Source organism: Oryctolagus cuniculus, chromosome 6 (genome assembly GCF_051225735.1).
Source record: "Oryctolagus cuniculus isolate XC-2025 breed Fujian yellow rabbit chromosome 6, ASM5122573v1, whole genome shotgun sequence".
Lineage (NCBI taxonomy): Eukaryota > Metazoa > Chordata > Mammalia > Lagomorpha > Leporidae > Oryctolagus > Oryctolagus cuniculus.
In genome coordinates, this window is record NC_142872.1 from 84,260,268 (window position 1) to 84,276,672 (window position 16,405).

The 16,405-nt window shown below is 38.2% G+C and overlaps 1 protein-coding gene across 1 annotated transcript; it reads right to left on the reverse strand.

Annotated features, from left to right (window-relative positions):
* Positions 1 to 727: 727 nt before the first annotated feature.
* On the reverse strand, positions 728 to 11,748 carry CYP7A1 (cytochrome P450 family 7 subfamily A member 1). Its single transcript, NM_001170929.1, is given in 6 exon segments — positions 728 to 2,439; positions 3,298 to 3,473; positions 5,175 to 5,305; positions 7,257 to 7,834; positions 8,723 to 8,963; positions 11,592 to 11,748. Coding segments are annotated over 6 exon segments (1,506 nt in total). The 5' UTR covers positions 11,672 to 11,748; the 3' UTR covers positions 728 to 2,139.
* Positions 11,749 to 16,405: the final 4,657 nt, after the last annotated feature.

Below are 16,405 nucleotides of genomic sequence, written 5' to 3' on the forward strand. Positions count from 1 at the left end.
ATGACAGAATGCCAGCCCCTTTAGTGCATTGTTTAAAATTTAAAAATATTATAGTAAAAATAGTTTTGAGGAATGCTATACAAGAAGGCTTAGCAAACATTTTGAGTAAGGAGAATACAGGACATGCTGTAGGCTTTGTAGCCACATTTGCTCTTTGTTAACTCCTGAGCTGTGCCATTGCATCGCAAGAGCAACAACAGGCAAGGAAGCAAGAAGAGGGCATTCTTGCAGCCCTGTAAAAGTTCATGTATACGGATGTGGAAACCTGTATTGCATGTACTTCCTACGGTCATGAGATATTCCTTTCATTTTTTAAAATATAAAAACCATTCTTAATGTGTAGGCTATATAAAAACAGGATGAGGGGGGACAACCTCTGCTGTACAAGAATAATGGCATATGGAAAGATTTATGGACGCCTTCAGAAAGCCAGAAAATCTATTAGGAAACCACATTAGAGATTTAGTTTCTAATAGTTTGCTAGATGCTAGTAGTTTGGTAATCTTGACCCACATTTCAATGAGTTTTCTTTTTCTTGATTAAAAAAATGCAATAAATAGTTCTATAATGATACTAAATAGGAAGGTTAAAGATGAGGGAGAGCTTTGAGTGAATGATTATTTTGAATATTTTTAAAATATTTGGAAATATGAATATATTGTATGAGTCCTAAAAATTATCATAACTTATCAATAGGTGAATGTTTAAAGAAACATTCTGAGTACATATATTTACACTTTTATTTCTGAAAGATGAATTGTTTCAAAATTAGAACATTACAATGTTTCCTTCACATTTACAGTACAAGAAAAAACATACTTTACATATAAATACATAGACATGTCAATAAAATATTATAGCTGGTGACACTTATATTTAAAATATTTTCTCAAAGTATTGTATACAGTAAACAGTATTATGTACCCTTATTTTTCTTCCAACTTCAAGCCATTTAGAGATACAAGCTATTTAAATAAAACACATTAAGCTGCATTTAATAATGCTGAATACTTCACAACCAAAGCTTTTAAATAGTCATTTTCATCCATTTTTTTTTTTAAGATTTACTTCATTTCTTTGAAAGGTAGAGTTACAGAGACAGAAAAAGAGAGAGTTCTTCCATCCTCTGGTTCACTCCAAGATGGCTGCAATGGCCACGGCTAGGCTAGGCTGAAGCCAGGAGCCCAGAATTGCTTTCCCAGGTCATTAGTAGGGAGCTGGATCTGAAGTGGAGCAACTGGGACTGGAACCAGCGCCTATATGGGGTGTCAGTGTTGCAGGCGGCAGCCCAATCCAATATGCCACAGCACCAGCCCCCCGATTTTAATTTTAAAATGTATCACATAGAGCTACATTATTTTCACTTACATACATTTAGAAATGACAGAAGAACTTCTTCAGTCTCTGAAGAAAAAAAGAGCTCTTCTCATTAATTTGAAATCTAGTAAAAGTATAGATAAGATGGTTAAAAGCCTGACAATATTCCATCAACAGTAAATTAGAACACAAAGGGACAATATGAAAAGCATCTTTAATGTTTTTAGGGCATCAAGATCAACATTTTAAAAGCCCTAAACACTGGATATACAGATGAAGCTGAAAAATATTTCCTTTTTATTAAAAGACATGGTATAATCTTTTAAAATATCCATTCATAATACTTTATAAGTGCTCCCACCTGAAAAACTCCACAAGCTATGCAAAAACAAAAATTCAGTTTCACTAAAACGTGAATTTGAACCTCTCTCATAATTCAGGGGCAAGTCTTATAAAAATAAAGCCATTTCCTTAGGAAAAATATCTGCCAATTGGAATATCTTCATTTTGAGAAAAAGAAGGCATCTTTCTCTGGAAATAATGAAGTTCAGTCTCTGGCTATATGAATATTCATTGACTTATACAAACAAAAGCACATTATTGCACTCCTAGAAACTAGTTCTTTTCACTACTGCAGTCTGAGATGGTATCTGGAAGCCATCACCAAAAATATCACGATTCGCAAGCAACCATCATTCAGCAGAAGGGGCCTGCTAACTCGTGTCCACCACCACTAAAGGCATTTGTCCAAGGGGACAGTGTGGTGCTGGTGCTCGGTCATCCTGTAACATCATTGTGTGCCCCCTGTTTTCAACTCTATATTCACAAATGTTTGAATTTATATTTAAACTCAATATCATTTAGTGGTGGTAAAATGCCCAAGCCCGCCCGGGACTGGTCCAAAGGAGGACATTTAACATGACTGTCTACAAACTCCAGTTCGAAATAGGAAAGCATCAGAATCAAAAACTGTTTGATTTCTTGGATAGCAAATAATCTTCCAGGGCATATTGTCGCTCCCGATCCAAAGGGCATATAATAATACTTTAACTTGAGGCCTTTACTGTAGAAGGTGGTCTTTGTCTTCCTGTTTTCATCGAGATATCGATCATATTTAAAAGTCTGCAATGAATAGACAAAGAAAATAAGCTACCTTGAAAGGCATTGATTTCTTTTTTGACCTGAGAGCTCCAAAAAGTAATTTCCTTTTTAAATTCACCCCATTAGAAATTTAGCAAATGCTTCACATTGAATCACAGAGTAATAGTGAACAGAAGCTAATGAGAATGGATAGAACAGGTAGGTAAGCTTCATAATGCCACCTGCCCCGCCTAGGTGTCCTCAGTTAGACAGAACTAGAAAGAGAGTCCAATTGGAAACCAGAAGAGTCAATACATTAACCACCAATGTCTTGAATATTGGATTAAGACATTTTTAAGGAATTAGAACATTAGCATCAAATAGAATCTAGCAGAGACCATGTGATGTCAAATACCAGGACTAAAAATGAAAACTTCAAGCCACATGGGAGTCAGCCTTTAGCCTAGAAGTTAAGATGTTCACATCCTATATCAGAGTTCCTGAGTTCGATTCCTGTCTCTGGCTCATGATTCCAGCTTCCTGCTAATGCAGACCCTTCGAGGCAGCAGTGATAGCTCAAGTAATTGAGTTCTTGCCACTCAGGTGGGAGACCTGGATTGCATTCCACTGCCATGCTTCAGCCTTAGCTGGGAGCCAGTGAGGGCATTTGAGGAATGAATCAGCAGATGGGAGATCTCTCCCCCTTCCCAACATAAATAAATAATTAAAATTTCAAAACAAAAACTCAGGCCACAAGCCAGATATGAATAAGTGAGATAATTAGGGGGACACTCCCAATTGCTACAATGACCAATTTAATTCTATATTTGTAAATGTTGTCCTTATTTCAATGCTGGTAGCTATCACCTGGAGATTAAACTTTGATGAGCAGCCACTTACCATAGGGTCTGGGTAGATTTCTGGATCTAAGTGCATTAACTGCGGATAAAGAGCTATGATGTCATCTTTCCGGATGTTGTAGGAACCATCCTCAAGGTGCAAAGTGAAGTCCTCCTTCGCTGTGCGGATGTTCAGGGAGGCACTGGAAAGCCTCAGGGACTCCTTGATGATGCTGTCTAAATGTTTTCAAAGAAAGAAAGAAAATGGTAAAATGAAAAGAAGGAGGGGGAGGAAGAAAGGGAGAAAAGAACAAATTAAGTATTTAAGGCCACATAAAGTAGAGCCTGAATAGAAAGCTGAACGGACTCTGAGAAATGGACCAGGTACAGATTCCCCAAGTGTTTTTTCTGTTGCCACTCTGATTTTATCATTCATTCAGTTCTGATTTTATCATTCATTCAGTTCTATCTGAGTGTGTTTTTTAATCCAATGACCGAAGTTAATATTTGATTAAGATATAATCTTGGTTATAGAGAACTAGACATGCTTAATTTTATAGAAAAGTAATTATTTCTATAAGATACTAAACATCTAACAAAACTGAAAGGACCAGTATTTCTGTTGTGAATGAGACAATATACTAAAAACACTTTTATGCAGAAATGTTTTTGCAAAATATTAGTGAGGATTGAAGTCCATATTTACAAGAACACATTTTATCTATATACTATCTGGTCTTATATGGTGATGCTCTACTTCCTGGTATAGTCATAAAGAGACAAAAACAACCACCCTGAGGCTAGCTAAAATATAGAGACCTCTGGGGTGGGAGCTGTTGTACAACAGGTTAACCTGCCTCTGGGACACCAGCATCAGACATTGGAGTGCCTGAATTCAAGTCCTGGCTCCACTCCCAATTCCAGCTTCCACCCTGGGAGGCGGCAGGTGATAATTAAGTACTCGGGTCCCTGCCACCCATGTAGAAGATGTAGACTGAGTTCCTGGCTCCTGGTTTCAGCCTGATCGAACCCTGGATGTTGTGTGCATTTGGGGAGTGAACCATAGAAGGAAGATTATCTCTGTCTCTATCTCTCTGTGTTGGTCTGCCTTTCAAATAAATACAAATATACAAAATAAAGAAGTTCTTAAAATTGAAATAAAATATAGAGATCCTGTGAATCGTCCAGCCTGTGCTTCTAGCCTCGATCCCTTATTTGTGTGTTCAGGTACTTGTCACAGAATTGTGTGTAAAATCACAAAATGTTATCACTTTATCTCACAAATGAGAAAAGTCAGACTTCAAATGAGAAGCTGCATGTCTGAGGTCTCCTAGATCAGATAAAACCCAACATGGACCCTAGGCTTCCTGCCTCCTGCCACTTCCTCTATGCAACACTGCTCTTAAAAGCACATATTGGTTCCTTTCCTTGTGAGAAAAATAACAAAAAATAATAAAAACATTCTTTCTTACTATAAAATTACAGTACTTGCGTAATTCTATAAAATAGAGGACAGGAAAAAGAGGAAAAATCAAATAACCTTCCATCACATCACCCAGTGCCTATAGGTGATTATAGCTTCTTGATGTCATTTTTCATCAAAATGGATGATATGTTTCTAATTACCACAAACTTAGTGGCAAGAGGAATAAAAGAGGAGACCGAGGGCAGAATGGTGCTGGACAGCATAGTATCACAAGTCTTGCAATAATGCTGTGATTTGGTTCCACCATTGAATCTCAGGCAGTAGCTTGATTTCTGTCAGTCTCCCCATTTAATAGATGGAAACCATTCTACTCATAGAATTGCTGTGAGCATTAAACAAGACATCTCATACAAAACATCTAGCATAATTTCTAGAGCTCAGGAAGCAATTAGCATTTTTGACAATTAATGTTAATAGAACTCAGGAAGGGAAATGCAGCCTAGCAAGCTCACCTAGTACTGGCATGTCATTCAGTTGTGTTTGATTCAAATGAATAGGTTTGCCTTCAAAGTTGATTTGTTGATCAGCATCTTCTAATGCTTTGTTCACTTCTTCAGTAGCTGCTTTCAGGGCTTCAGAGCTCCTATTAAAGTAAAAAGAATACAAAAGATGTACAGAAAATAAAATTTTTCCATACCCAAAGATAAATAAACAAATGAGCATTTTGCCCTTAACTAAGTGATCAGGATACCAGAGAAGGTGAGAAAGTGACATTTTCATTCATTTCTACTCTATGGCAATTTTTATATTCTGGGATATTAGCAAAACTTGTTGCCTTAAATGTACCTTGTTATACAAAAGTAAGACTTGAGTCACATATCTTAAAGCAGTCATAAATGAGGAATCTTTTAGAAGTTTATGGAAAATGTGTGTTGTGAAAAAAAACTATGCTTGATTTTAAATTTTTTATGCCAAAGCAAACATTTTTTAATTCCATTTTTCATGAACTTTTTGAAGTACACTTACATATAGAAGGAAAATTTACATGTAAAACAACAATTACAAAGTAGTGGCTAAATTCCAAATGAAAGTTCATATTTGCTCTCAAAGCACATAGGATGATTTCAGGTATAACAACAACTTTTGCATTCACATGATAATCTTGAATTGTCAGATGAAGGCTACTTCCTTAGTATATGGAAGTCACTGGAGCCCCAGCGCCACAGTTAGGGATCAGTGTCACATAATCACTGCAAATTATGTCTCAGAAATGGTTGACCAGTAGTATTTATGAGACTATCAAAATATTGCCACAGTTACCTATATAACATTAAATTGATGTTGAAACTTTTTTATAAATACATGAATTTATTCCAGATGAGCTTTCTCAAGTAACAACTTGGGAAGACATTTGACATTTAACATTTGGGTCAAATTAGTATGGGTTTTATATCTCAAATTTAAGTTTTAAAATATTTTTATAATTAGACATAAAATCATCAGCCATTAATGGGAATTTGGCATTTCTGATTTTATGGAATAGTACTTTTATGTCTATATGGTACTAAATATCCAATTTAATTAGAATCATCTAATAAACTTTTTTCATGTCAGATTGCCCACTTTGGAAAGAAACCACATGTAAAATGTGTGTTATCTACAAGGGTTTTTGGTTACAATTTTAAAAGGCAAAGCCTAGCTAAATCTCTTATCAGTCTCAGATGGGAATTGATCCAGGACTGTTGTAGTTGGTCAAGTAAACATTAATTAAGACAGCAATTGCTAACTGAGTGAGAAGCCATCTGTGAAGGCACAAATGAATAAAATGAGTAATTGAGTAATAATTTAAATATTTTTGTGATTATGAAGACTGCATTCATGGACCTAAGCTGTTGTCAGAGGAACACTGTGGGATTATGAGGAACAGTGTGGGGTTGCAAGCAAGGTATCTGGACCTGGTGGCCTCAATTTACTTGGCACCAATGCGTCTGAGCTCTGTGGCTTTGTAGCATCCCTTTCTCTTGGACTCTGAGTCAGTAATTTTGTTTACCAGTTGTAACTGCTTATGTTTTTTTATTATTTATTTATTTATTTTTTGACAGGCAGAATGGACAGTGAGAGAGAGAGAGCGACAGAGAGAAAGGTCTTCCTTTTCCGTTGATTCACCCCCTGGCAATGGCCGCTGCGGCCAGCACACCGCGCTGATCCAAAGCCAGGAGCCAGGTGCCTCTCCTGGTCTCCCGTGCGGGTGCAGGGCCCAAGCACTTGGGCCATCCTCCACTGCACTCCCTGGCCACAGCAGAGAGCTGGCCTGGAAGAGGAGCAACTGGGACAGACTCCAGCGCCCCGACCGGGACTAGAACCCGCTGTGCCTGCGCCACAGGCGGAGGATTAACCTATTGAGCCGCGGCGCTGGCCATTGGTTATGTTTTTTTATTTTCAACAAGCTGGCACCTGTTAAGCACTTAACAAGGCTATGTGTTATATTCTGGATGGATGACATGAGAAAGCACTAAGAGTGTTTTAAACTTAAAATGGTTGAATTTCTACTTTCAGCCAAAATAAAGATGAAAAGAGCCGAAGTTGCTAGTCACCTCATCATATGAAATAGACTCCAGAAAGTTGCTGGGATGGTGTTTGCTTGCGAAGCCCACAGGATAGCCAGGTGCGTCTTGGCCTTCTCCATGGCGTCGAAGGTGGAGAGTGTGTCATTCAGAAACATGCGCAGGCGGATCAGTTCTGAGATGTGGTCCCTGGTTCGGAGGTTGTCATGCTTCAAGCCCTCAGCTAGCTTCTCCCGGGCATTGTGGGCAGTCATGAATATGTGAATGGGAAGTCCTGCTACCAGGGCAGGAAAGACTTTGTCAAATTGCTTGAAATCTTCAAGGCTGTTTAGAATAAATGCTCGTTGTGCGTCTTGCCTTGTAAGCTCTCTGCCGAAGAGGGTTAGGTACCCAGCCTCGAACATCACCCGGTAGCAGAAGGAGTACATCCCCTCTGTCACCCAGGCCCTGCTCTTTGGTTCAGGACGTCTCAAGGTAAGTTGGAGGTTTTCCATCATGGCGTCTGTGAGGGAAATCAAGGCATCGCCCTGCAGGGTTTTGTTGAAAGTGTTGTTTATGTTTTCGGTGGTATTTCCATCTCTTGGGTCAATGCTTCTATGTCCAAATGCCTGACAGCAAAATAAAATGTGTGAAAAAAAAAAAAAAAGAAAGTAAACTTGACCTAGAGTTAGTAAATGACTGAAAACACCTTACCTATGTTACTAATTCTCTATAGTTAAAAAAAAAAAAGAAAAAGAAAATTGGAATGTGCACAGTTTGCGAGCACTTGGTAAGGAAATGGGCCAAGTCACTGCCTTTGTTTAAGGTGAAATTTAAATCCCAGCTCTTCAGTGAAATTCCCTGGACCACCCTGCTCATCTATTTCTTTCCTCTTATGCTGCTGCACTCATGTGTGCAACAATTTGTTACTAATTGATGTTATTTTTAATCATTCATTCCCTTCAGTTCTTTGTAAATGTATTTTCACTGAACTTAAGCTACCTGGTGGCCAAGACCATGTCTAATATTTCTTTGCAGAAATAAGTACTGATTGTTTTCTCCATAGCACAGCTTCTTAGATTACATCTAAATGATGTTAAAATACCCAAGAAACTCCTTAACAAATTGAAGCACTTGTGTGGCGAGAATGTGGTAAAACAATTGTTGAGTAACTTCTTAACATGTGCTCTCTGGGTGGTGTTGTAGACATTGGTGATGACATGAGTTTGTATCTACCTTACTGATACACTGCCATCTGGCTTATTAAAGCATTTCTCTTTACCCTTATCAACTGATTAACAAATGACAAACATATACCTCTTCGTCTTTTTGAAATGATTAGTATTAAGAGGCTGTGTCTAGTTTCTAGTTTCATTTATTAGGTTTCTAAGAATCTCCACACAAGGGTAACCCTCTCTTTTGCACCTCTATGGTATGGTAAATCAAAACTGCCAAATGGGCTAACATAGAAAAAAGGTAGGAAACAAGTAATGCCATACAAATGTATAATTGATTACCTTTGCAGAAGTAGTGAAGTGAAATTTTTTCCAATCGAAATATTTTCCATGGCACAACACCTTGTGGTATGACAAGGAATTTGTGATGAAGTGGACATATTTTCCCATTAGTTTGCAGGTAAAAACATGACCATATTTCCTTTGATTTGCTCTGAGAAAGTCAAGAGGATTGGCTCCAAATTGCAGAGCACAGCCCAGATATGGAATCCATCCTTTCTCCAGAGGTGGTTCACCCATTCGCCTTAAGTTACAAATGTATGGTAGATAAGGATGATTAAATATTTCATTTTAAATTATACCAGATTTTAAAGCTTTTACCGCTATCTCAGACTTCAAAAATCTATAGTTTATACATAATATTCTTTTAAAATTTTTTTTATATTTGACTATGTAGAGTTATAGACAGTGAGAGAGAGACAGAGACAGAGAGAGATGGAGAGAGAGAGAGAGAGAGAGAGAGGTCTTCCTTCTGTTGGTTCACTCCCCAGATGGCCGCTATGGCCGGCGCTGTGCCAATCTGAAGCCAGGATCCAGGTTCTTCCTCCTGGTTTCTTATGTGGGTGCAGGGCCCAAGCACTTGGGCCATCTTCCACTGCCTTCCCAGGCCACAGCAGAGAGCTGGACTGGAAGAGGAGCAACCAGGACTAGAACCCAGCTCCCATATGGGATGCCGGGGCTGCAAGCAGAGGATTAACCAAGTGAGCCACGGCGCTGGCCCCCCATAATACTTCTTGTATGATGGAACGCTCATCTTTCACTAAAACAATGGATTCTAGTAACCTTGTAACCTGATATGTTGGTGAAAATGAGTACTAAATCTGTATACACATACATCCACACATACTTCAACAAGCATTACTGAATGTTTAGTATGTTCTAGTCCCTCTTCCCAAGGGTGGGAGCAAAAGGATGAACAAGGCCAGTGAGATTTGTGCAAATGTGGAATGCAGAAAGAATTTCCTTCAAAAGTTTATATTTTTTAAGTGTCATTTGAATGAATATCTCAAAATGTATCACTTCAATGTTTTCTTTAAAGATGTAGAACCCAGAATATCAGACAGATTTGCAGAACTGATATTGTCAAAATCTTCATGGCTTAAAGATATTCTGTAATGACAACTGAAGAGTGAGTATCACTTGAGATATTGGTTTATCATAAAATGAAGTTGAGTAGAGAAACACGAACAGGATCATCAATTTAATTCCTGCTCCTTCCAGCTGCTTTCTGTGCTTTTGTTAGAAAATGTGAACCTGAGGCTGGTTGATTGACACAGCTGTTATGCTGCGTGGGACACCTGCATCCCTTATCAGAGTGGCTGTGGTTCAAGCCCAGGCTCTGCTCGTAAGTCCAACTTCCTCCTGTGCACCTGGGGAAGCAGCAGGTGATGATTCAAGTGCTAGAGTCCCTGCTACCTATGTGGGAGACTCACATTAAGTTCCTAACTCCTAGTTTCAGTCTGGTCCAGCCCTGGCTGTTGCGGACATTTAAGGAGTATCCCGGTAGATGGGAGATTTCTCTCTCTCCCTCTCCCCTCCCTTCTTCTCTTTTACACTCCTCTCCCTCTGTATCTTCACCTTTCAACTTAACAAGTTTTTTAAAAAGAAATTATGCCGGCGCCGCGGCTCACTAGGCTAATCCTCCGCCTTGAGGCGACGGCACATCGGGTTCTAGTCCCAGTCGGGGCACCGGATTCTGTCCCGGTTGCCCCTCTTCCAGGCCAGCTCTCTGCTGTGGCCAGGGAGTGCAGTGGAGGATGGCCCAAGTGCTTGGGCCCTGCACCCCATGGGAGACCAGGAGAAGCACCTGGCTCCTGGCTTCGGATCAGCGCGGCGGCCATTGGAGGGTGAACCAATGGCAAAAGGAAGACCTTTCTCTCTGTCTCTCTCTCTCTCTGTCCACTCTGCCTTTAAAAAAAAAAAAAGAAAAAAATTATAAGTATTTTCAACATAACTCCTGTCCCTCATGATAGAATAACATAGTATAAATAATTACATTTATTTTCTTATTTTGAAGATAAGTCATTTAATTAAAGCTAGAAATGATCAGGCAGTGATTAAAATACATAAAATACCTTAAAGTTAAAATACCTGAATTAAAAGGAAACTTGCAAACAATAGACACAAATAGCAATCTGCCTAGCTGAAGATACGAGGGAATTATTTTCTTTTTTGAGACTAACATAACAAAGAATATCTTCATGCCTCCCCCAAATACTCTTTGAGTCAATCACAAGTTAAATAAACATTGGCTCTGGCTCTGACTCTGTTTGTAGTTCTTGTATTCTTGAACTAATTGTAAACAAATGATACATACAAATCAAAATGATGCCACATATTCCTAGCAAATTTTTCCCAATTCACTGTGCTCGGTTAACTTAATAAGAAAAGAGTAGTAGAATGATCAGCTCAGACTATAGGCTCTTTTTCAGGCTCAGCCTGAGTCTATATAATGCACAAGGGCCAGAGCCAGTTGAACAGAGAATATTTATTCAGTCAGAGCAGCTGTTTAATCCATCCTTTCCATTGCAGTTTCTCACTTGCCAAGTGGATCCTTCCTAATCCGAGCTTTTTTTGTACATAGACACGTAAACACATACAGGGATCTTATGAAATTTCCATCAATCATAGTTAACAAATGTACACATTTATACATTACATTAGTATATGTCAATTTTAAAAAAGGAACCTGCCAAATGCTTTGTTATAGTCAAAATATATCAATTTGTTTGAATGAAATCAGTAGTTTAAAATGAAGAAGAAAATGCAGATATATGTAAGTATGGGAAACCAAACTTATTATACAGTAGAGGAAAAAGAACATTAAATGAAACAACTAAAAGGTAATTTAACATAAACAAACTTTCCTTACCTTCTCCTTAGTCCCAGAATAAGCCACAAACAACAGCACACTGATAGACATATCCCCCAGATCCAAAATATGGTAATCATTTCGCAAATCTGTAAAACTCCTGACAGGGAGAATCTATGATTAGAAAGGCAAGGGTGTCTCTGAACAGTCTGAAGCTAGAGTTTTTATATACGTAGGACCCTGATTCAATAACTTGAACTTGAGTGACCAAAGCAAACAATTAACCATTTGTTCATCCTATTAGGAAAAAAAAGATAGTGGTATTAACTAGCCTTGAACTAAGTCCACAGGCATCAGAAGATCTTCCAAAACAATCAGAAACCTGCAATACTTGATAAGTTGAAGGTCTCTCAAACATATGTTGACTCAACATTCATTCCTGGGGACAGCAGCTAGTATTACAAGTTAGGTATGTGTATAAAAACAAATCTGTTCAAGATGAACATATGTAGTAAATATGTAACACATAAAGAAAACTAAGTATAAATTATTCATCAAACTAGTGATTTGATCTTGTTGCTTTTTTTATCTTATTACATTTTGAAGAAGAAATTAATTTAAATGCCAGAGAGATCCAATGGTTAAGTTCAAAGGGAAGAGAACTAGATTCTCTTGCTTCAAGTCTCAGTATTTTTCCAAAATCATAGACAATTTACATAGATCATAACATATTACTCACCTAGTATCAAGAAAGTAAATAAAACAGTTTCTTTTAAGCATAAAAACATTATCAAACTTTTTTATACCTTAAATTTGTTTATTAATTTTTCTATTTATTAAAGAAACCCACCTCATTTCAAACATAAACTTTGTACATCTACTAACTGGAAAATTTAGTACAACTAACTGGAGCAGAGTGAATCCGACAAAGTTACCTAAGATTAAAACCACAAAAAGTTAGATAAGAAACAATTCATACAGAATTGCTTGTGAGCAGGGAGAGAGGTCTTGGAAGGCAATACATCAGAATACTATTTTGGACATATGATGTTTGGGAGATCTTTTAGGAACCATCGGGTCAATGTCAAGTTGACAATTGAGTGAGTCTAAAGTGAAGGAGAAAGGCTAGAGTTGGAGATATAAATATCAATTCACCAGCATTTGGATGGTATTTAAAGCCAAGAGGTCCTATGAAATCACTTAGGGAGAAAGAAAGATCAAAGAAAGAAACAGAATTCAACCCCAGGCCACAGACACTTCACTCGGGGAGATCAGTCCAAGGTGAGGAGGAAGATAATGAGAGTCAGGAAGAAAATGCAGATGATATCATGGTACAGAAAGCCAGAGCAGAAGGAAGATGAGTGAACTATATCACATGCTACTCCGAGGTCAAGTAAGAGGATCAAAAATGACCCCTGAATCTGACAACACGGGGTTAGATGACTGACATATAAACACATGCACAAATATGAGGTTATATTAAAGACTTTGTGGGTTTGAAGGGCAGTAGTATCATGCTCTGGAGATGTATACATTCTTATTACACACACACACACACACATATGCAATACTTCAACAAAAAAACTCAGGGAAAAATGAAACTAAAATATAAGTTTATTTTAGCGTAGAAAATGTTGAAATACATGGATAGTTTTTTTTTTCATGAACTTTTTAAAGACTCATGTATTTATAGACTTCATTGTTGTTACTTTTTTTTACCTTTTAAAATGTGTTTATTTATTTTCATTTTTATGCAGAGAGAGAAAGGGAGATAGAGAGAGAGTTAGTTTTTCCACTCACTGCTTCACTTTTCAAATGCCAGCAACAGCCATGGCTAGGCTAAACTGAAGCCAGGACCCTGGAACTCAATCCATTTCTCCCATATGGGTGACAGGGACCCAAATACTTGAGTCTTCACCTTCTGCCTCCCAGGGTACACAGTATCAGAAAGCTGGATCAGGGCCGGCGCCGCGGCTCACTAGGCTAATCCTCCGCCTAGCGGCGCCGGCACACCGGGTTCTAGTCCCAGTCGGGGCGCCGGATTCTGTCCCGGTTGCCCCTCTTCCAGGCCAGCCCTCTGCTGTGGCCAGGGAGTGCAGTGGAGGATGGCCCAGGTGCTTGGGCCCTGCACCCCATGGGAGACCAGGAAAAGCACCTGGCTCCTGGCTCCTGCCATCGGATCAGTGCGGTACGCCAGCCACAGCGCGCCGGCCGCGCCGGCCATTGGAGGGTGAACCAATGGCAAAAGGAAGACCTTTCTTTCTCTCTGTCTCTCTCTCTCACTGTCCACTCTGCCTGTCAAAAAAAAAAAAAAAAAAAAAATCTGGATCGGAAGCAGTGTCACTAGGACTTGAACTAGGTACTTCTAGATGGGATGCAGGTGTCCCAAGTGGCTAATTAATTACAGTGTCAAATACCCACCTTTGCACTGATCTTTTTAGATTTTTATTCTTAGTTTTTAACTGTTTCAATGTGACTTACAGAGAAAATTCTAAGAACATAATGATCTTTGCTGCCTCCTTTCTTCTTTCCCTTCTCTCCTCCTCTCTCCCTCCACTCTCTTGCTTTCTCCCTTTTTAGTTTTTGACATATTTTAAGTTTACATTACATTAAAAAGGCTTAATACTTCACTGAATAAGAAGCTTAACAGGTAAAAAGCAAAAAGACCCATTTAGTGGGAATATAGACAACAGCTATAAATAATAATTGAATGGAAAAACAACCATTTCACCCATATAAAGGAAGTTTTAAAGTAGTCACAGATCATTAAAACTATAGTAATAGAACATTATTTTTCTAAAATAAAAGACTTATTTATTTATTTGAAAGGTAGAGTTTACAGAGAAAGAGAGAGGGACACAGGGTGGGGGGGCAGAGAGAGAGAGAGCTTCCATTCACTGTTTCAGTCCCCAAATGGCTACAAAGGCTGGAGCTGGACCGATTCAAAGTCAGGAGCCAGGAGCTTCAAGGTCTCCCATGTGGGTACAGGGGCCCAAGGACTTGGACCATTTTCTGCTGTTTTCCCAGGCACAACAGCAGGGATCCACCTCGGAAGTAGAACAGCCAGGTCTCCCACTGGCACCCATATGGGATGCCAGTGCCACACGGGGTGGCTTTACCTGCTAAACACAATGCCGATCCCTAGTGTAGCATTCTTAGCCATTGGTTTGACAAAGGTATTAAACAAAGTTTTACAAAACTACATTTGCAGCAATACTGATGTACACATACATAAAGACATTTCTCTCTCTCTCTCTCTTTCTTTCTTTTTTTTTTTTCCCACATGTAGGGGAGAACATGCAGTATTTGTCTTTTGGGTCCAGCTTATTTCGCTCAACATGATGTTCCCCAGTTCCATCCATTTTGCTGCAAATGGTAGAATTTCATTCTTTTTTATAGCTGAATAATATCCCATTGTGTATATATATATATCACATTTTCTTTATCCATTCATCTGATGATGGACACCTCGGTTGATTCCAAATTTTAGTTATTGTGAACAGTGCTGCCACAAACATGGTGCTACAGGTATCTCTCTGATACATCGTGTTCAAGTCTTTTGGGTATACACCCAGTAGTGGGATTGCTAGATCATATGGTAAGTCTATTGCTACTTTTTAAAGAAATCCCCATACTGTTTTCCATAGTACCTGCACTAATTTAGATTCCCACAGTGTATAAATGTTCCCCTCAGCCCACATCCTCATCAGCATTTGTTATTCCCTGTTTTTTGGATTTTACTCATTCTGACAGGAATGAGAAATCTAATTCTGGTTTTTATTTGCATTCCCCTGATGGCTAGTAATGTTGAACATTTTTCATGTATTTTTTTGGCATTTGTATTTCTTTTTTTGAGAACTGTCCATTGAAATCCTTTGCCCATTTCTCAACCAGTTTGACCATTCTATTTTGTTGTTGAGTTTTTTAAGTTGCTGATATATTTGGGGTATTAATCCTTTGTCAGATAGGAGGTTTGCAAATATTTTTCCCATTCTGTTGGATGGCTCTTCACTCTATTGATCATTTCCTTTGCTGAGCAAAAACTTCTGAGTTTGATATAGTCTCATTTGTTTGGTTTTGCTTTTGTTGCCTGTGCATTTTTTATTATTTATTTAGTCTTCCATTGACTAAGTGTACTACAATTTATTTAGCTTATTCCCTATTGATGGAAATTTGACTTATTCTTAATTTGACTAAAGACTGCAGATTTATTTAATCATTTTTTGTCTCCTTCAATAGAGACCATGAATCTTTTTATGTGTGACTTATGACCATAATTATTAACATCAATCTTTGTGTGGTAGTACATAGATTTTCTCAGATCTAAGTTTTCCATGGTTTTGTGCACATTTAATATATTTAGACTGATTATTTTTTAAATTAATATTACCTTTTCTTTTATATGACTCATAAAGAACTTGAACTTTTATGTGGAAAATCCATATAGCAGTTAATCACAGAGAAAACCTTCCTCTAACATCCAAACAATTTAACCCTGTAGAGTCACGTCTCAAACATACAAAGGAAAATAAAGAAAAATAGACAGAAAGTAGTAACAAGAGACCTCTCAGTACTGTCTTTGCAAACTCCTCTAAGTCTATAATTATGTCAAAATGTCAAAGGTTCTCAAATGGTAAAGGAGAAATACATTCACTACCGCCAGAAAAACTTCAGTAAGTTTTATCTTCCTCACTCAATCTCAGAACACCACAAGTATTAAGTGTGGCCTGGTAGTGTTCATCTCTATGTCCATTACCCTCATCAAAGCAGAGGCTTGAATATTCACACTTACTATTTTTTTCTTGTTACACGTGGTTTATGTCTTTCCTTCTGAGGATATCACTCTCTGCTGCTGTTACATGCCCACAGATGGC